This window comes from Coturnix japonica, chromosome 4 (genome assembly GCF_054131305.1).
Source record: "Coturnix japonica strain WE chromosome 4, WE-NBRP24, whole genome shotgun sequence".
In the NCBI taxonomy this organism is placed as follows: Eukaryota; Metazoa; Chordata; class Aves; order Galliformes; family Phasianidae; genus Coturnix; species Coturnix japonica.
This window is the reverse complement of record NC_140666.1, coordinates 86,131,249-86,151,721: the sequence shown is the minus strand read 5'-3', so window position 1 is coordinate 86,151,721 and position 20,473 is coordinate 86,131,249. Positions and strand designations below refer to the sequence as shown.

General features: G+C 47.2%; 2 protein-coding genes across 4 annotated transcripts; one reads left to right on the top strand and one right to left on the bottom strand.

Moving 5' to 3' along the window:
• Positions 1-2,649: 2,649 nt before the first annotated feature.
• Positions 2,650-10,466, bottom strand: THNSL2 (threonine synthase like 2). Of its 3 annotated transcripts, none has more exons than XM_085545854.1 (9): positions 10,408-10,466; positions 9,308-9,816; positions 8,444-8,638; positions 8,037-8,189; positions 7,339-7,569; positions 6,423-6,571; positions 3,969-4,094; positions 3,256-3,407; positions 2,650-3,129 (listed from the first exon to the last, which is right to left on the bottom strand). In XM_085545854.1, the coding sequence occupies exons 2-9, from the start codon at positions 9,591-9,593 to the stop codon at positions 2,874-2,876; spliced, it is 1,548 nt and encodes a 515-aa protein (XP_085401980.1). In that variant the 5' UTR covers positions 9,594-9,816; positions 10,408-10,466; the 3' UTR covers positions 2,650-2,873. The 3 variants fall into 3 exon arrangements, with proteins under 3 accessions (XP_085401980.1, XP_015718385.2, XP_015718384.2); XM_015862899.2 differs by having other exon boundaries at positions 8,025-8,189; positions 9,308-9,555; XM_015862898.3 differs by having other exon boundaries at positions 9,308-9,555.
• A 6,568-nt stretch (positions 10,467-17,034) lies between these two features.
• On the top strand, positions 17,035-20,326 carry FABP1 (fatty acid binding protein 1). The gene is made up of 4 exons (XM_015862881.3): positions 17,035-17,139; positions 17,766-17,938; positions 19,560-19,652; positions 20,173-20,326. The coding sequence occupies exons 1-4, from the start codon at positions 17,073-17,075 to the stop codon at positions 20,221-20,223; spliced, it is 384 nt and encodes a 127-aa protein (XP_015718367.1). The 5' UTR covers positions 17,035-17,072; the 3' UTR covers positions 20,224-20,326.
• Positions 20,327-20,473: the final 147 nt, after the last annotated feature.

The following is a 20,473-nucleotide window of genomic DNA, read 5'->3' as shown; positions in this document are numbered from 1 at the left end:
GCATCCCTGCGTGCCGCGCTATGCCTTCCCCTCCATCCACCAGAAAACACAGAATATCCCAATATCATAGAATATCCTAAGTTGGAAGGGACCCATAAGGATCACTTTGGCCCCACACAAACCAAACAGGCTTTTCCTGCCTTGAGAGCATTAAAGGATGTTCCATGGTGCCCTAGATTTGTCCACCCTATAGGATATTTGGGAATTAAACCCCCTGCATAGGACACTATCTCCAACAGGATGTTTCAGGGATGATAAAGGAGAAAGGGAACCTATTCACCATTCAGTATTCCCTTTCTGCTTGCAAACAAAGCTCAGTGGGACCCCTCACCCATGTATCCTGCTGCTCCCAGCCAGCTGGATTTGCAACCTTTCTCTTGGATGCAGAGCTGCCTGCAATTTCAGGCCTCTCCCCCCCTCACAGGGTGGGTTAAGTTATGATTAAGAGCTAAATTACAGCAGGGCAGTTGTCCCTGTCTGAGAACCACAAGGTTTGGGGAGGTGGCTATTAGAGGTGGTGGAGTCCAACCCATATAACATGCAACAAAATGTAAAGACCTGCTGATGGTGGGGGTCAGATGGCATGGCGGGGGGGGGGGGGATACACAGTTGTCACCATCACTGCCATCATTAATTAAGGGTGGTGACGCACTGGAACAGGTTGCCCAAGGAGGCTGTGGATGCCCCATCCCTGCAGGCATTCAAGGACAGGCTGGATGTGGCTCTGGGCAGCCTGGTCTGCTGGCTGGTGACCCTGCATATAGCAGGGAGTTGGAACTGGATGATCATTGTGGTCCTTTTCAACCCAGGCCATTCAGTTATTCTATGAAAAAGCCAGCACCAGGAGCAAGTTATTGCCAAGGAAGAGGCTGCATTGTTACTCCACTATGAGGCCTTTAGCTGTGTTTGTTGCATCAATTTTAAACGCTTCATTTTGGGGATGGAGGTGGCCTTGCTGGAGGCACAGATCCCTTCTCTCCTACTGACTTTGGATGGGAAGCAAGCAGCGGGTGGTGAAGAGCCAAGGGAAAGGCTGCCTGGGCATGGCAGCCTGCAGCCCAGGCTATGCTCCCTGCTCTCCCCACACACCCTGCAACCCCCCGTGCTGATTTACTTCAACAGCATTTTCTTTTACCCCACTAAATGCCACCAAACTTCAGATTAACCCTCCCATTACAGGCCTTCCTTTGATGTCAATGGGGAATTTTTATTATTATTTTTTTTTTTTTTTTCTATGGCAAAAGGGGATTTTTCCCCCCTGGTGTAATTATTCCCTTATTTTTTTTCTTTCCCTTTTTAGGCACAAAAGAATCCTGCCAGATGCATGGCTTGTGGAGACAGCTCCCACATGAGGTATTTATATATTTATATGTATATGATGGGAACGTGGTATTGAAAGTCCTGAAGTTTCAGTCTGAAGATAAGGGGAATTTCCCATTTCCTATTTCTTTCAGTGGAAATTGCCCTGGAAGAGCCTGCAGCAAGATTTGGACCAAAAAGCTGAGAGATACAGCACTAGAATGTAGTTCCAGTGGCTGGCACCCCTATAATAACCATACCCAGGGGACACATCCACTATTTAATACTAACACTGAGCAAGTTTGTGTAGCTGGGATGATTCCTACAAGCAGATTCACTCCAGCCCTGGGTTCATTTCCAGCAGTTATGGAACAGAGGCATTTACTGCTTTGAACATTCTGGGCTATTAAACGTGAGTTAACCCAAGGGCAGCGCGTTGCTTTGAAAGATGTGTATTGCTGTGAGGTCGATTCCAGCTCAGATCCCTGATCCTATGCTGTTTTTTCTCATCCACTTTACCATAAAAACCCACTAAATCTTTGCCTAAGCTCTGGGAAGTGGAAAAGCTCTGTGGGCAGCACACGAACCTCCTCTCCAAAGTGCAAACAAGCACCTTGTAATCCAGCACAGCACAACTTTACAGGATACAGCTCCCAGAAGTGCCCAGTTCCTATCTCGGTACCCAAAGATGGTATCAAATATGTCACAAGTCCTTGCAATGGCAATTCTGCTTCCTAGAATGCTTTCACCCAGCCCTGTAGCTTCATCCTTACCTTCATATGTGCACCACTTGCATCTCAAGCCCCATCTATGTACAGTCCAGAACCCAGCAGGTACCACAGACCTCTTGGGGTGATCCCATTCTCAGGAAGGTCTGGGAACCCCTCACACTGCCCTCATGCTGTTTGAGTCTGCTGTAGGATATATCCAACTACTAGATGCCATCCATGCAAACAAAGTAAAACAAAACACAGGAATCAGTGCAATAGAATCGTAGAATGGCTTGGATTGGGAGGGACTTGAAAGCCTACCCAGCCACAACCCCTGCTATAGGCTGATACCCACCAGGCCAGGCTGCCCATGGCCCCGTTCAACCTGGCCTCAAGCACCTCCAGGGATGGGGCATCCACAAACCCTCTGGGCAGTGTTCCCATGCCTCAGCAACCTCTGAGCAAAGGATTTCCTCCTAATACCTAACCACAGAGGCTTGACAATGACACCCAGCATTACTCTTTCTGGTAGGTCTGGAACAAGAGGGACAGAATCACTGAATGATGTTCAAGTGGGTGATGATTGCGGATAATTTTAAGGGAGATTTCTGTGATGGCTAACAATGACAAGACAGACATGTTTCTTCTGCATTTAAATCAGCATTCATGACTTCACAGGAAAAAAGAGAATACAATTGCAGAGTTCTGTGAAAAATTAAAAAGTCTAAAAATTCAGTGTCAAAATACGTCCCTACTAATGATTAGTTGCACAGAAAGTGAAGGCTTCTATCCCAGTGTAACAAGGGGCTCGCTGGGGAAAGGAAAATGAGCCCTGGGGGCATCATCCAGCTACATTCCTAAAGCTCACGCCTGTCCATTGACACCCTGCAGTCCTGGGGGAGTCAGACCAGCACCCTGCTTCCCCCACCACTGCTCTACAGCTGTGATGCGATCCCGGAGCACTTGTGTCCAATCCTCGCCTCGCTGTAGGACAGCAAACCGGGTCTCCATTGCCTTTAGGGCAGTGATTTCAGGAGGGATTTCGGGAACCAGGCCGGCTCGCAGCACAGCATCCTGAAATTTGGCAGCAGAGGCTGGAGCCAAACAACACCGGGGTGTGCTGAAAAGGAAAGCGAGAAATCTTTGGATGTCAGCCCCAAGAGGTAGGCAGAGAAGCAAGCTGGAAAGTGATGCTCTGGTCCTTTGACACAGCTGACCCACACACCCATCCCCATGCAGGACCTACCCACTGGCACAGCTGTCCAGATGTGAGTAGTGGTAGTGAACAGCCACGGCTGAGTGTGGGCACAGCAGGTAGTGATTCTCCTCCCAGCAGCGCTTCATGGCTTTCACAATGTCCTCATCAGAGGCTGAGCATGAGCGCAGGGTCTCCGAGACCTACAGCAAGGGAAACAGAGGTTCTCAATGGGCATCATCACCTCACGTGTTCCTTTCAATTGAGTTGATGCCATGGGCACTTGGGATCTCACCCAAAGAGCTTCACAATTCAAACCTTCACTTTTCTCTTGTATTTCATGCTGCTTTGTACTCACAGTCCCATTCACTGTGCTATCAAGGCACCCATTCCCAAACACCACACTCAATTTGTACCAGTCCACCCTGGCCTGACTCACTGCACTGATACAAATGCACTGACATAAAGCTCCTCAAAGATTTTAGTTTGGAAAGTCTCCCAAAAATGTGATTAGTTTTTTATTCTGAAAATGGGTCATAGAGTCATAGAATTATAGAATGGCCTGGGTTGAAAAGGACCACAATGATTATCCTGTTTCAACCCCCTGCTATGTGCAGGGTCACCAACCAGCAGACCAGGCTGCCCAGAGCCACATCCAGCAAGGATGGGGCATCCACAACCTCCTTGGGCAACCTGTTCCAGTCAAAACCAACTGGAAACAGTAAATCTCCTTCCACACAGAGGAATGGACACGAAGGACTGACCTTTCTGTGTAAACCCTCCGGCAGCTTCAGGCTTTTGGACACAGTGAATTGTTCCATCAGAGTTTTCGTCAGGTGGCTGTCAGAGCCTGAGAGCAGCCAGAGGATCCTCTCCACATTGTAAGGCTCCTGGGATGACAAGGGTACGTGTGAGTAGTGGAAACAGGAATATCTATCTCAGGGTGAGAGCAGCTGTATGGATTCTCTGATGTCTAATTTGGGGTGAGGCCCTGTTGCTCCCTTTTCTTGCTGGTAGGCTTTGTGCCTTCTCCCTGCACACCTACATCCTCAGGTTCTCTTTGGGAACTCAATGTCCTTCAGACTCCTGACCTGTATGAGTAGTCTGGCAGTGACCATCAGATTAAAACTTAATGAGGGGACAACTGATAAACTGACAGCGAGACCACATCTGTATGATCACCTTGAGGAAACCAAGTTAATAACATGCTATGTATTTAAGAACCAGAAATATACAGTGGTTTTCTGAGTGCTGCAGATGCTGCTGTGAATCACACAGCTCCCATGTTACTTAATGAGACACTCAGCTCCCTGCAGGGCTGACCGATAATCTTTATAAACATATAAGGAACATATAGGGCCTGACGGGACTGTACAGCTATGTAGCAATCGGCGTTGCGACACTGCAGCAAAACTCAATGCAATACCAGACAAAAGGGTCCCAAAGGGATCTCACTGCTTGCTCTTTCATTCCCATGTGCTCAGAATCACTGAGCAATGTTCAGCCAGGTGGTTTGACCAAGGTATATTATAGGAATAGACAGGATGAGGGACACCAGATACAAAGTCCTCACCACATCTCTAAAATTCCTGCTCTGTTGCAGTAAGTGCTGGCTTTAAATGAGTTCTATATACCTGACAGTGCCTATGACCTCTTGTCTCTCCCCATCCTGTCCTACCTTGGCAAGTCATCAGGACTTACTCAGCCTTTGATGTCCTTATCTGGGTGGCTTACAGCCCCATTCCTGTTCTACATCTTCCCACCAACATCTTCCACTGCCTTCAGCCTGTAATCTTCATTGCAGTTTGGGTGTTGCCTGCCCTTTGCTTTAGGCTGTCCCCTGGTTTAGGCTGTCCTGACCCAGGTGTCCTGAGAAACTACATCTTAGCACGCTTGGACTTTGATGACCTGCTACCAGAGGTGCCTCCAGCACCATCCTCCTGATGCCTTTTCTGCACCCCTTTCTGCTTTTCCCACTCCCAAAAGTTTCCCTTCCACCTCCATCTGTTTCATCCTATGCTTTCCACTGCTCCTAGACTCAGCCAGTCTGGGCTGGACCACCAGTGGAAGCCTTGATCTTCACATTATCCATCTCTGTGGTCTGTTTTTGTCCCATGCTGCCCAGGATACCTGGGCCCACTTCAGAGGAAGGATCACGCTGAGAACTGTTCTCAAGGAAAGTTTTGGCTTGTGAACAAGAGCTAAGTTGTGCTGTCTGACTTCAGACCCAGAAAATGAACCCCTTGGTTGGCTTCTGATGCCAGAAGTCACAGCATGCCCTGTGATTCCCTTGGAATTGCTCCTTAAAGGGGTCATCCACACTATAAGCTCTGCTATATCTTCATCTTTCCAGTTGGTCGCTGGCTGGAGACTGCAGAAAAGGCAACTAAACTGGAGAGAGAGCCCCACATATTCATGCTTCGAGAGGAACTTCAAGCTGCAGGTAACAGCAGCCCAGTGATGGGAGAAAATAACTTGCCCTCTGCAAAACACAGCATTCCTCAATGCTCCCAAGTCCTCCCACAGTGTTTGAACAGCACTTGGAAAATTCTAGTAGCTTAAGGCCATGGTGATACAACACCAAGTATTTCAGACCTAGGTCACTTGTTTGGAAGCAGCTCCAATCCCTGTGGATCACAGGGCAGGTATGAAAGAGTATTTGCTGTTATTATTTCCTGGTATTTGTCTCCAGGCACCTTTCTGTCCCTCCATGACTTTTTATTTCTGATGCCTTTGCCTGCTGGGACTTGTTTCTCTCTGTACAAACTGCAGACAGCCATAGATGAGGCATTTCTTCAGGGCTACTCCAGCTTCTTTCCTTCTTCTCTTGCTCCTGATGGAGCCTTCCAGAAGCACCAACAGAAACCTCAGGACATGACAGGATTTATACTTTTCCAAGTGTCACAGAGGTTTTGAGAAAATGGCCCTTTCTTTCCAAGCCTGTACATAGCAAATCTCCAGAAATCCACCATTTAGCAACAAAGATTACCAAGGAGAGCCTTGAAAAGTATGAGAGAAGGTGGTGTTTGATGTATCTCAGCTCAGCAGTCTGCAGCATCAATGCTAAGTATGATTCTCACCTCCCAGTGCATCACTAAGAGGCACTGCCAGTGGCAGAATTACAGTCTTATAAACCAGGTATAGCAAAGTACAAGGAAAAAAAACACCTAAAAATGTGCACATTTCTTATCTTCCATTTGCTCCAATTCATCATCTACCTGAATATCCATGGCTGATGCTAATGTAGCCTTCACACGACCTGAGAGTGAGAAATCTCCATCTTTAACAGTCCTGTGAATGATGTCATTGCTGTTAACCACAGCAACCAGCTGAATTGGAAGACCCATCTTCTGGGCAATACAGCCAGCTAGAAACAAAAGTGAAAAAATACATGAATATTTGAGAAATAAATGTTAAAAGCAGATTGAACAAAGAAGTGTCTGGGTAAGTTGACTAAGTATCCAAAGTTCAGAAGTGAGCATAAATGACAATCCCTAATAAACCTCCAGATATCTAGCTTAAACACCTTGGAGAGCCCCATATTGTAAAATCCTAGGACACAATGTGTCTCCTGGCAAACCAGCCCAATGAACGTCTCTGGATCTGCAGATGGAGACTGAGAGGTCAGACAGGTGCCACTCAAGCAAAAGAGATGAAGTTTGGGGGCTCTTCATACTACTGCTGTGTGTCTAATTCAGAATAGAGGTAATCAAGGACTCACAATGAAAGAGACAGATTAAGCAAAATTAGGAGTGGTTCTCTTGACAGCACTATCTAAATCAGGTAAGATATGGGAGAACTTCACACCACTATTGAAGTCTTACTTGGGAAACCAGAGCCACAGTATTTTCCCTCTTTTCTGTATCAAACATGTTTTGTCCTTTTCCAATGTGTCCACCCTCAAGACAACTACAGTCATCATTAAAGGGTGGGTTCAGATTTTCTGCACCTTGCGAATCATCGGTGACACTTGAATGAGTAATAACCAGACATGAGTAATAAAATATAAGTGGTTCTGAAGAAATCCTACCAGAGAGTGGGTGTTTTAATAAATAGCAATGCCCAGCATTTGCAAAACATTTTCAGGTCACAGAGCACTCTCTCTCTTCCCTAACCCATCTTTCTTCCCTTCACCTGTGATATTTCCTCCCCCTCCAGTTGGCACAACAATTTCCACCACTGGCAGTGGGGTGCTATCCAGGGTCGGGGTGCACTGGAAGTAAGCGTAGAAGTAGTGAGCAATCTGCACCATAATCCTTGACCAGTTGACTGAATTCAAGCTCATCACGTTGTTCCTTCTGGCAAAATCGACATCAGCAAACACTTCCTTGATAGGCTCATCGATTTCATCGCTGTTCCCATGAACTGTCAGAAAGAGAAAGGAAAGGGTAGATGTGCTGACATCAGGGCATCAGTATTTCTGTTCAGAAATAGGCCCAGACTGAAGCCCCTTCAGCCAGGATTGTCCTGAGCTGTCTGTCTGTCTCAGGGGCTGCTTGAGTTGGGGTTACTTAAACCATAAAAGTGAGGGGAAAAAGAGGTAGGTCACCCCTTCACCCTTTTAGTTTCAAGAAACAGTGTTCAATTCAGTGCAAGTGAATGGAGAGGGCTCTAATGTGAGTCCAGGAGAAGAGAAAGCCTTGAACCACTCGGTCATCAAACTGGGGACACTTGCTAAGAGCCTCTCCTTAGCAAGACAGCAGGGCATAGTGATTGTGATGGAAATGACCCTGCTGGGTGCAGCAGCAAAAACAGCAGCGCCTGGAGACATTTAGGGTCACAGTTTCAACACAGCAAGGCCACAACACGGACAATCCTACAATAATGCCAACCAACAAAGACGTGGACATTGTCTTCAATGACGGTGGTCATCTGAAGTTCCTGTATCTGGGTGCACAACCCTTTAGGTAGCAGAACAAAGATGTCCACATTCTTCTGCCCTCTCACACTCTCAATTGCTGAGCTCCCCGTGTCTCCTGAAGTCCCTGTTTTAAAGCAACGAAGAAACAAGCAATGCAAACATTGACACGGCAGTCAAAATTGCATCACCAGACTTTAAGATGTGGAGATGCTCCGGGAGATACTTTGGGTTAGAGGAGCCTCCTTGGCATTGACCAAATCCCTCACCAGCCACCCAACACCACTACTCAGGGGCATCCACATGGCGGGCTGTAGGATGATGGCTCTCAAGGCAAAGACCTGCCCAGGAGCTTTACCCCCTCCAAAGAGAAATACTCACCCACCAGAATAGTGACATGCTTCTGCTTTTTCTCCAAGAAATATTGTAAAAACTGCCCAGTGCAGGACAAGGACAGATCCTTGAAAGCATAAGTAACCCCATGCCAGAGCTCCAAAACATTCAGCCCATCCTTCAGCCTGGACAGATGGACAACATCCTTGTGTCTGAACTTGCTGAAAGCCCTGTCAATCAGATCTAGAAGAAAAACAGTTGAAAGTGCTGTCAGAATAGGGACAGGATAACTTTTCTTATCCGTGGTTGCCTGCATCTGTGCTCTGTGTGCTCCTGAGAAGCACTGCCAAAGACTCTCTGTTGCTGGAGAGGTGACATATCCAAGTTGTTCTTAGCTATTAGGAGGAAGCCAGCCAAGCTCCACTGCCTTCAATAGCTCTACAATGAGGAAACCGGACACAACCAAAGCAAACTGTGTTAAATCACAAAATAAAGGAAACCCAAACTTGTATCATTAGCACAGTTGAGAGAGAGGTTGTAGCTGCCCTCTGGTGGAAAGGATTACAAAACATTACAAATGGAATCACAGAGAGCATGGAGAAGCTAAAAGCCATTGGCAGGAAGGTAAGGCTTGGAGCTAGCACTGCACTCCCCCAGCAGTAAGCAGGGCCACAGCACTAGCAGTTCCTACTGCAATCACCACAGTTCCCATGTGCATGCAGGGTACACATATTCCAAAAGGTAACAAGCCCCAGCAAGGTGATAGAGGAGCAAAGGGCAGAGTAAAGGTCAGGCAATAGAGCAGCAGACTCCATCTTCTGGACTTTATGAAGATGATTAAGCTAAGGCAGCATCCAAGCATCCCCAAATCCTCATAGGCATCTCTGCAAGCAGCTCCCACTTGAGGCTCACCGCTAAGTGTGCTACGTGGGATCAGCTCAGGCTTGACAAAGAGGAAACATATCTCCTTCACCAGCTCTGGGTACGAGAGGCTGCTCCATTGCTGCAGTGTGGCCCTGTCCAGCGAGGGGATGCAGCTGGGCATGAAGAGCCCACCATCAGGTGCATAGCCAGAGAAAAGGGCTCCCTCGAAGTCCACGGCCCCCGTGCCTCCCCGTGTGCTGATGTACTCCATCGGTGCTGGGTGGGCACTGTGATTACTGCCAAAGGCATGGATTATCTGCTCTGCTGGGAGCATTCAAACCGACCCTCAAATATATCCCATGTGGACACGCAGGGCTGGAGGATGGCATTACATGGGGTTCTGTGAGCAATTGGGTTTGCACCACAGTGGCTGGGCTGTGAGGAGCTCACATCCAGCTCTGCCTGTGCCCTTCTCACCCCACCACTGACATGTCTCTGCTGGTCAGGCACCGTGCGGGCACCTGATGGCCCCTGAGGGCTGGGTGGAAAAGCTGGAGCTTTAAGATAAAATGAATTAAGAAATTAAAAAGCAAAGAAGGAAATGGGAGAGGAGACAGTAAGGGGAGGGATGGGAAAAAAGAAGAAAAAGGGAGGGACAGGAGGAAGAAAGGGGGGGAAAGAGAGGGAAGGGGAGGGGAAGGAGATAAAGAAAAGGGGGCGAAAGGGGTAAAGAGAAAGGAGGTAAGGGGTAGAAATGTGGGGGGAAAAGAGGGGAAAGGGGGATAAATAGAGAGGAAAAGGGGGAGGAGAACAGGGGGGGGAGAAAAAAAGGGGAAAGTTAAGGGGGAAAGAAAGGGGAAAAGGGAGAAGATTGTGCTTCTGGAGCTGCCTGATTTGTTTCGAGGGTGTTAAACTAAGGACGGGATTTAACCCAAAGGGTGATCAGTACAGCAAACCTACAGGATCTGTGGGGTTTTATTGCGGGGGAGGGGCGAAGGCAGCCGGGCCTTTTTCAGCCACAACATTTCTGTCCTTCTCCAACCCTTTCCCACCATCCCTCCTTCCAATAACCCATCCCGGTTCCCCCCCTACCCCATCCCTCCCCTCCGGGCCCACACGGCTCCGCTCGGCCCCGGGGCCTTCCCCACCTCCGCGCTGCGGCTCCGGGCCTTCCCGAGCCTCCCGAGCCCTTGGCCGGCTCCGCCCCGAGCTGTGGAGGCGGGTCGGGTTGTCTGCTGTATCAGCAAACAGGTCGTTGGGTGGTTTTGCTGTAAAAGTCCTTCTCGTTTTATTCAAAGTAAAAAGGTCGATTCGCAGCAGGCTGGAATGAAGAGGCAGGGCATTGCACTTCGAGGGCAGCTCAGGCTTCGATCTGTGGTGAAAGCAACCCCATGGCCGCTCACCTCAGCCGGCCCCAGGACACAGGGCAAACCCTGCAGTGCCAGCGGGTGGTTTTGGGTCCTCGTGTGTTTAATTCTCTGTGTATTTTTGGAGCCTTCCATACACCCATAGGTTAGTTATTAATCCCTTGTTTTTTGGGATTCATACACGTTGTGAGCAGGAGGAAGAAAATCCACACGGACTGACGGCTTGTATTAGCAATGCAGTGCAATTTAAATCTATCAACATGCATCTGATCATCTTCACAAGGTGCCCTGCAGGGTCACCCTGGTGGGTCCTCACCTCTTCCACCACCACCAGACACTTTGTTTCCATGTGTAAATTAGCAGCATGGGATTAATTAAGAATGAGATTAATAATCAGCTGCAGCAACAGATAAAGAGCTGGGAAATGAAACAGCCTGAGCGTGCCAAGTGCCTCCGTGTTTTTGGACTTGGACCCTGTTTGTCCTTTGCACTTCGTGGCTGCTCGGCTGCTCTTTGGACCTGAGAGAAATCAGCTGATTGCAGGCACCAGCTAAAGCTGCTGTGTCGTTTTTCATTGGTTTCTTTAACGTTGCATCAGTTTTTATCCCTCTGAACTGGATCTCCTCGGCCTCACAAGGGAAAACAGCAGGGCATATGCAACAGTAGAGGTGGGGGTGGGTGCCTTTTCCAAGATACATCACTGGATGGCAGCAAAGCCTCGCAGCCACGGAGGAGGTGCTCAAACGCAGCTTTGTCCTGGCTGTTCACACCCTCGCTCGGTGCCCTTCACCCTCACTGCACCCAAGCCCTGTGTGCAAGGAGTTTTCAGGTAGAACCTGTAGGGTTTAAGCCAGAAATCAAAATAATTCATTTCTGCTATTCTCACCAATGCGTGTTGAGGTTTGGGATCCATGGCAGGAAGGACAGAGAAGGATGCAGGGTGTCTGCAAATGCATGGGCAAGTTGGATCTTAGATGCATTTCTTCCAGCTTCAGGTCAAAGAAAGGAGTCACAGTGGAAGAAGCTGTTCCTTTGTTCATAGAATCATAGAATCATTGAATGGCCTGTGTTGAAAAGGACCACAATGATCATCCAGTTCCAACCCCCTGCTATGTGCAGGGTCACCAACCAGCAGCCCAGGCTGCCCAGAGCCACATCCAGCCTGGCCTCGAATGCCTGCAGGGATGGGGCATCCACAGCCTCCTTGGGCAACCTGTTCCAGTGTGTCACCACCCCCTGGGTGAAAAACTTCCTCCTGACATCTAACCTAAACTTCCCCTGTCTCAGTTTAAACCCATTCCCCCTTGTCCTATCACTATCCACCCTCTGTAAACAGCTGTTCCCCCTTCTATTTAAACTGTCCCTTCAAATATTGGAAGGTGTTGAGGTGAATTTGGTTCTTTTCCCCTTTTTCTACATCTGAAGCTCATTAATCTTAACGGTAGCTGTCTCACTTGACATGAGATAGGATTTCTCCACGTAACAACTTCTACTCCAGTGTACAAATGTGTAACCCTACACTTTTCCCCCCACACCCATGGTGGTTTTACAGTGCAATGAGCCGCCAGCATGTCGACCCTTTCACCATAGGTAGGTGTGGCACTTCCCTGGCACAAGGTGTTTTACAGCGGGTTCAAGGACATCCATGTTGTGGTTTGGGTCTTGTGGATCAAAGTGCAGAACCCAACTGTAACAGTAGAACAGGAAGGGAGCATGAGGATGGGGTTGTGCAATGGTCAGTTCCACGGGGAGACACTGACAATGCTCTTTCCAAGAGAAGGTTGTGCAACCCAGTCCAACTCAGCCAAAGGTTACATTGAACACGCTGGCCAAATTTTATCTCAAGAACTGCAGTCAGGATGTGGGTTCTATCACTGCCCTCCAGGAAAGAAGAGGAATGAGGATAAGGAAAGTGCTGGGGTAGGTGCACAGCTATAACTTTATCAGCTTTCCCAGGTGACTTTGGGAAAGTTTCTCAGTCTCTGCACACTTCATTGTGTATAAAGCATGGATACCTGTGCTTATGGAGGTACTTTGAATAAAGTAAATGTGGCAGAATCACCATGTAGGACTGTATGGTGGCAATTCACTGGAATAGGTTGCCCAAGGAGGCTGTGGATGCCCCATCCCTGCAGGCATTCAAGGCCAGGCTGGATGTGGCTCTGGGCAGTCTGGTCTGCTGGTTGGTGACCCTGCACATAGCAGGGGTGTTGAAACTGGATGATCATTGTGGTCCTTTTCAACCCAGGCCATTCTATGATTCTATGTATTTCAGACTGAAGCTCTGGCCTGTGATCACCATGGTTATTTCTCATGGAGTGTCCCCCTAGCCATGAATCTGCTGAAATTTGGATGCCATCAGACCACGCACAACCTCCCAGCAGTGTCATGCCTCAGCCTGGTTTGCTCAGTGTTTCTGTGTCAATGCTTTCCTAATTTGAAGAGCACTATTTGTTAGGGGAGGTCATGGGAGTTTGTTTGTTTGTTTACATTCGTTTTAAATATACACTGTGGTTCTGTGGTTGACTCAGACTAAGACAGAAGAACAAGTCTTTGCCATTCTGCATTCACTTTGCAGCATGAAGAGTTAAGTGCAGGTACCAGTGAGGATCATCACAGTGTGTGAGGCTCCTTTAGGTATCCTGGGTGTGGGACACCAAGTGAACTGCTCTGACAGGGACATAAAAGCCATTTCAAGGACAGGGACATCAACATACTGCACACAGAATCATAAACTCGTAGAATAATTAAGGTTGGAAATGAGTTGTACATCAGGACTCACGTGCAAATGGCAGGGCACGCAGACACACAGGTTCCTCCTCCTGCTTGTACGAGCCTGAGAAGCTCTCCCTGATTAATTTGCAGCTGTTCACTGTCAGCAGACATTAAATGAGCCGCTTCGCTTGATAAATCAGGATCGAGGAATGCATGAGCCAGCTGCAGAGGTGAGCATCATCTCAAACTGACAAGCAGGTATCTCTCTGGGATGGAGTACACCCAATGACCTGTGGGCACTCTGATGCTGCCGCTCTTAGCCTCCCAACATGCAATTCTCCACTTGGTCAGATGAAGGTTTGCTTATCCACACTGTATTCTAGGGGCTATTCATACACTCAGATCATACAGAGACATCTGCACTGCAGATGTGCGGTGGGATGAAATGAAAGGCAATTTCCATCATTTAAAAGCTCACTGGCTCTTCCAGATCATTCTCACTAATGGCTAATGACTCCATTTCTCTCTCAGTGTTTTCTTTCCACACACTGACATGAACTTGGTCCATAAGCAACAAGAATAATTTTCAGTCCCAGTCCCTTGACTCTATAAACTAAGTGGTGGGATGAAGGACAGCCCCATCCCCATTGATAACAACAGCAGTAGTCAGCTCTTCTCTAAGCTCTGCTACCCGACTGATCATTGGCAAGCAAAGCTAAGACAGGTTTCATGCTATCCATGGAAATCTTTGCCTTACCCTTGAAGAAGAAATGCTGGGCTTTTGCTTCCTTTGGATCAAAGGTCTGAAGAGGACATGGCTGATGACAAGGGCCAAGGGCTTCCTCCTCTTTACTTCAGCATTAATAGGAAGTTTTATCAAGCGGCAGTGCTTTGTGCAAGCCATCACTTTCAGCAGTCTTATCGAGGCTCTGATATTGGCTTATCTAATCTAAAACAATATGAACTGGCGCTTGCATATCTACAGCTTGAAAGGTACAGCTTGGAGCCAGCCAGCCTGGTCCTGGTTCCATTAGACCATCAAGACAGTTTTATAAAGAGAAAAAAGCTGGGAAAGGTGCCACATTTAATCTTAGTGCTGTCTTGGCAATGCAACCCAATGAAAACTTTGTGGATGTGAGGACAGAGAGTTAATTGCCACGGAAGCATCTTTTCCTGTTCTGTCCAAACTTTTAAAGCAATGCAGCCATGTGGCCAACTTAAAGAAAACTTTGTTCCTGAAATAAAAAAATAAGCAGACCAAAGATGTGAAAACTGGGCAGCAGACCATGTTCCCATACAAGCACAACAAAAATAGAGATGATCCAAGGAATAACATGGCTTGAAATAGAGGGAAACCCACATGGGAAGCCATAGTTGAGATTGTTACCAAGTCCTTTGAATAATGGCTGTGGGTTTTGAAATACCCAACTGGGTTTGCATGACAGGAAGCTGTGATTCAATCAGCAACAACTTGAATTAGAACTATGGCTCAAACTGGAGTAGGCAGAGACCCTGAGATGCACCATAGCATCCAAGTGACCAAGAAGCAGTGCGTGTAAGAGGGTGTTTTCCCAGTGCCCTGGCAGACAACGTGTGAAAATGTTCACAGTTCATGGGAGCTGAGAATGGGAATCCAAGGAAGGGCTTGAAGGAAGGTGATAAAAGCCTGCAGCTGCTTCAAGGGCAGCTCTATGGTTATGGCAGATGATACAAGAGTCACCAGCCAACTGTAGCCTGAAGTGCAGCAGGTCCAGCACTGCCAGGTGATAGAAGGGATTGTCCTGCTCTGCTTTGCCTGGTGCAGCCTCACTCAAGCAGTGTGTGCAGGTTTGGGCACCACAACATAAGAAAGATATGAAACTATTAGACGGGATCCAAAAGAGGACTGCAAAGGTGGAAGAGGGTCTAGAAGGCAAGACATAAGAGGAGTGGCTGAGTCCCTTGGTTTGTTCCTTTTGGTTATGATCTTGCTTTGAGTGAGGGGTTAAAACAGAGCCTTTTGGAGGGCCCTCCCAACTGGCATTTCTGTGATTCATCGCCTTGAGACACAGAGAATTTGGATACCTCCATGCCCAGGAGGAAGCTGAGACGTTTTGCATGCCTTTATCTTTGATTCAGAAGAAGAAAGAGAAATGAGACACTTATGTCCTTTTTTTCAGACAAGTTTCTAAGGCCTTGTGCATGATTTTCAAAGCAAGTTAAGCAACTCAGTACCTGATGGCTTTCCACAGGACACTGCCTCCTCAATAATATTTGAAAATGATTCATGCTTTTCCTCTTCCTACAAACCAGATCCAAGATTTAGGCTATGAACTGAGTTTTAATTTAGGCTATGAACTGAGTTTTAATCACATGGCTAATAGACTCGGCCTTGTTTCTGGAAAATTAGAAATCTCATGTTTTAAGATATCCCCTATTCAGGTGGAGAGATGTACATATATTCTGAACTTTGCTATTGAGATTAAGTTTATCTCACCTGCCGTTTGCTTAGCAAGCCTGCCTAGGTAATAATTACCCTGGCCAAATTTAATTCAATAAAGATTTCTTCTTTCTTCTTCTTCTTCTTCTTTTTTTTTTTTTTTTTTTTTTTTTTTTTAGAAGAACTTTAGCATTTCTTTTGTATGGGGATATAGAAAACCACAGCGAATGATGAAGCAGTGGCTGAGCTGTCAAGCTTCCTTAGAGGTGGGGACATCAGCTGCTCCTTCAAGCTCCTACAACTGGGTTCACCTTCCCTAATAGAAAATGTTTAGAAACACCCTGTTCACATAGGCTTCTTTTGAAGAGGTTGGAGGGGGATAAGCAGCCTTGGGATACTCCTCATGCTGTATTTTCTTTCTCTCCTTCAGCTCAGCTACACATCAGCTCAGAGGCAGTCACTGCACTGCACGTGGCTGGGGTTACCTGAGGAAATGGGATGCTTGGCCATGGGGGCAGTGCTGGGACTGGAGCCCAAGCACAAAGCTCAGCACTAAGGGAAGGAACTGAGAAGAAAGGGATTTCAGTATTGGCCCCTGGTAACAGCCTTGGTTGATTGATCACTGGTGCCACCAATTCATCCATCCATATGAAAGCTCTTTCTGGAGCCAAGGTCATAGTGATGGAGTGTGCATTTCAGTCTGGGCTGCTCCAGTGTAAATTTGAGTCCTGTTTTTCCTTAGGGGACAATGATGGTTTTGTGATTAGTTCTACATCTGGGTTACACCAAAAACCACACTTACAAAGGACCACAAGGCATCTGCAGGAGGTTGCGAGCTACTCCTGCCATCACACAGCCACAACTATTTGTGCCCATGCTGAAGACCCAGCACACACAAACCAGAAATCCCATTAGTACCATTTCCAAGGGAAATCATCACCTCTCCCCACTTTCCCCCTTCAGATGCACACGTCCAAACTGTAAGCTGATTAGATTAATTCTCTTGTTCCTTTCATAATTAATCTTCTTGCAATTCTTTTTCTTTTTACTGTTTGTTTATGGATGCCACGTTGCTGCCTCCATAAAACACAGGACTTTCTCTGCCCCTGCACTGTAAATCGAGCTCTCTAAGTTGTAGAGCAATTTATCACTGACCATTGCCCAGTTTTATGTTAATGTTTGAACATGGCAATAAAGGAATTACATCATTTTACCTCTGACCAACTTTAGGGCAAAAGGTCCTTATAAAACCAAGCTGTGCATACCAGCAAGGCATCTTCTCTTGTGTTGGTAGCACAGAGAGCCTTCCATCATGAGCTTCACTGGAAAGTATGAGCTCCAGTCCCATGAGAACTTTGAGCCTTTCATGAAAGCCCTTGGTAAGTACCCGCATGCATTGTGTGCTGCTTTGCCTCAGCAGTTTCCGCTGATATTTGGAATAGCCCAACTGTGCTGATGTGCTGCTGATGTAGACTGAAAGCAATCTATCAGATTTCCTATTTCTGTCTGTTACTCCGCAGTTGCTGTTTTCTATATATGTGTGCATGGAGATACGACCTCAAAATAGAAGGAACACGTCACTGACGGCCTGAGGTCAGGCGATGCTGGGTGTAATTTTACAGCTTGCAGGACAGTCCCAGCAGTCCCTGCAGCCATGTGCCAGCAGGCCGGGTGCTGCAACACGTGCTAAGCCAGCGGGACCTTGCTAACTTCAGGCAGGGTAGATCTGACCCATTAGGTTGTGAAATGTGAGAGCGAGCTGCTCACCACTGCACAGCTCCAGATGCTACCATTCAGACAGAACCAAGGAGGGCGTTATTTGTTATTCCTCCTCTCCATCGGGTCCTGTGGCCATTGTGGAGCTGCCAAACTTGAGAGGCTCTTCCACAGTAGAGGAGAAATCCTCCAAGCTGTGTGTCCTCAGATCCCACGGTGTTCATTAGGTGTCGGCAGTTCACCCAGTGATGGCTCCAAGGTCCTCCTAACATCTCTTGTTCCTGTACAGGGCTTCCTGATGAACAGATCCAGAAGGGTAAAGACATCAAGAGCATCTCAGAAATTGTGCAGAATGGGAATAAGTTCAAGATTACCGTGACTACTGGCTCCAAAGTAATGACCAATGAATTCACCATTGGGGAGGAGTGTGAGATGGAGCTGCTGACAGGAGAGAAAGCCAAGGTGAGCCATCAGTTCCCCCTCTACCCCAAGCTGAGGGGTTCAGAGACATTGCATCTTATGGATTCATAGATTCATTGGAGTTGGAAGGCACACTGAAAGGCTTTTCAGTCCAACTCCCCTGCGATGAACAGGGCAGCTACATCCAGATCAGGGTGCCCTGTCCAGCCTGACCTTGGATGTCTCCAGGGATGAGGCAACCACCACATCTCTGGGCAACCTTTTCCATTCCAGCCATCCCCTGCACATGGGCTAAAAGAAATGACCACATCAAGGGTATTAAATCTGACACTGGGGCAAGAGCTGGGTAATTCTCCAGCCCCTTTCTGCCTCTTGCAGTTTACATGTGTGATTTAATGCAATGGGAAGGGTCTAATTGGTGAAACCAAGCCTGTAGGTGTGACACTCACCGCCCTGCTCCTTGCAGGCCCTCTGCAAGTCTCTTAACAATAACTTTCTGAATGTGACAGTGTATTGCTGTGTGACCTTCTGACAAACTCACAGCCTGGCTTGCTGAGGTTTCCACCTCCCCTCTGCTTGTACAAGGCACCGTACATCCTCTCCTCTCAGAATCTCTTCAGATAAAGCTCTGCATTCCTAAGGCTATTTTGTTGGAAATACAGGAAGCCAGTGTTTCAATAGCTGGTTTGGAAAAGGAGGATAGAGAGGCTTTGTTAAGTTCTTCTGACTGCAAAAAGTCTGAAAGATTTGAAGTGAAACGTGGTTTGCTTTGTTATGCTGCAAAACAAAACACGCTCTCCCTTAATTTTGTTGACTTAAAGGTAGCACAAGAAAGTCAGCCAATGAATCATAAACCAATAAACCTGTCCTTTTAAGTCCCAGAGGCTGTTAGCTTGCACTGCTGCTGTTTACGCTGAGTGAGATGATTTGGCAAGGTGAGGATTTATGGCTCTGGAAACTTGGTCAGCTCCAGTTCCTGGACAATACTTCTCAATGATTCATGAAATGTCAGGATGGCACCGCTGGCAAATATTGCATCTCAGCTCTACACTGGGGGGGGCTGATACTGCAGGGACTTTTGAAAGCAGGAGGAATGATCACTAAAGAAATATCCCAGTGAGCTGGGCTCTGAGAGCAGTATTTGCCTCGGGTAGTTTCCAGCATCCCTGAAGATCCTTGAACAGAAACCAGGGGTTACATGAAGAGTTTTACCTTCCATAAATCAGCAGCTTGAGGGCAGATGAAGATGTGCAGGTGGACAAACAGATGAACAGAAATGGGTTTTGCTGTGTTATTTCTTTGAGTAATTTCAACAATCAATCAAGGCTGCCCTGAGGGTGTCAGTGCTGTCTGAAGCCTTTATAGACATGTAGTTCCCTGGGGGCAGAAACTCAACAGACATACCCATTCAGCTGAGATCTTTCCAGCAAAACTGTATCTCTTTCACAGAGCGCAAGGTAAACATCCATCCCCTTGCTGTGTTGTAGTCATCACCAGCACAGCAATCCCTCTTCCTCTCCGGAAAGCCAAAATCACTGGGGAGCAGTTTGCTCCCAACAGTTTTCACAGGAGATAGTAGCAGCTCAGTACAGAAGGGGAAGGACAAAATGCAGGGTGTGTGCAGTGCTAACATGAATGCCTTTGTCTCTTCCCTTCTTCCCAGTGTATTGTTAACATGGAAGGTAACAACAAACTGGTTGCTAACTTGAAGGGGCTGAAATCTGTGACCGAACTCAACGGAGACACCATCACCCATGTAAGTGGAGAAGAGAAGGGCAATGGCTGGATTAACAGTGCAGACAGCTGCCTTTAGGGGTCCAAGAGGGGCCAGGCTCTGCAAAGCCTCCAGTGATGCTAGAGACCTTAAACAGGTGCTGGAGATGAGCACATACTTGCACTCAGGCTCAGTAGCTAAAGCTGATCAGTTGGCCAGGCCATGAAGGCATTGTTTTTGAAACAGTCTGATTCACTAAGTGCCCTCTGAGACCCTACTAGGCACTGCTGATCAAAGTTATATGTAACCAGGGCATGTTTTCAACCAGATTTATAGCTTTAGGGTGGGGCCTGGCACCTATAAAGAGGAGATGTGCAATTCTGATTCCAGTCAATGTCAGATTATCCTTATCTATATTGAATATATCTCAAGCTTTAATAACTTGATTTATAGATGATTAGATCGGAGATCAGCCCTGTACTGATTTGCAAGACAGGATCCTTTCCAAGTAGGGTTTGGAGCCAAGTGCAATGCAAAGCTAACAGTCTCTATTGTTTTGCAGACAATGACGAAGGGAGACCTCACCTACAAGAGAATTAGCAAGAGAATCTAGAGACCCTGCACACACTTATCATTTTACTGTGTAAAATGTGTCCATTAAAGTAAAATTTGTATTAAAACATCTTCATAATAAACCTCTTTGATGTTGCTATAAAGTGATGTGAGACTCTAAGACTCACAAAAACCCTGGGAAAAAAACTGGGCAGCAGGCTGTGCCAAGCTATTGTGAGACCCTCTGTGCTGGTTGCTTGTCAGCCCCATTCTGAGAGACAGGCACCACCGTCCTTGGGATGTACTGCTGG

Excerpts from the sequence above, each read along its gene's own strand:
- FABP1 (XM_015862881.3), top strand. The coding sequence starts at position 17,073 with ATGAGCTTCACTGGAAAGTATGAGCTCCAGTCCCATGAGAACTTTGAG. Across the intron at positions 17,939-19,559 it reads TGACAGGAGAGAAAGCCAAG|TGTATTGTTAACATGGAAGG; the intron begins GTGAGCCATCAG and ends CCTTCTTCCCAG. Across the intron at positions 19,653-20,172 it reads ACGGAGACACCATCACCCAT|ACAATGACGAAGGGAGACCT; the intron begins GTAAGTGGAGAA and ends ATTGTTTTGCAG.
- THNSL2 (XM_085545854.1), bottom strand. The coding sequence starts at position 9,593 with ATGCTCCCAGCAGAGCAGATAATCCATGCCTTTGGCAGTAATCACAGT. Across the intron at positions 7,570-8,036 it reads CAATGTCCACGTCTTTGTTG|TTCATGGGAACAGCGATGAA; the intron begins GTTGGCATTATT and ends TCTTTCTGACAG. Across the intron at positions 4,095-6,422 it reads CATCAGCCATGGATATTCAG|GAGCCTTACAATGTGGAGAG; the intron begins GTAGATGATGAA and ends TTGTCATCCCAG.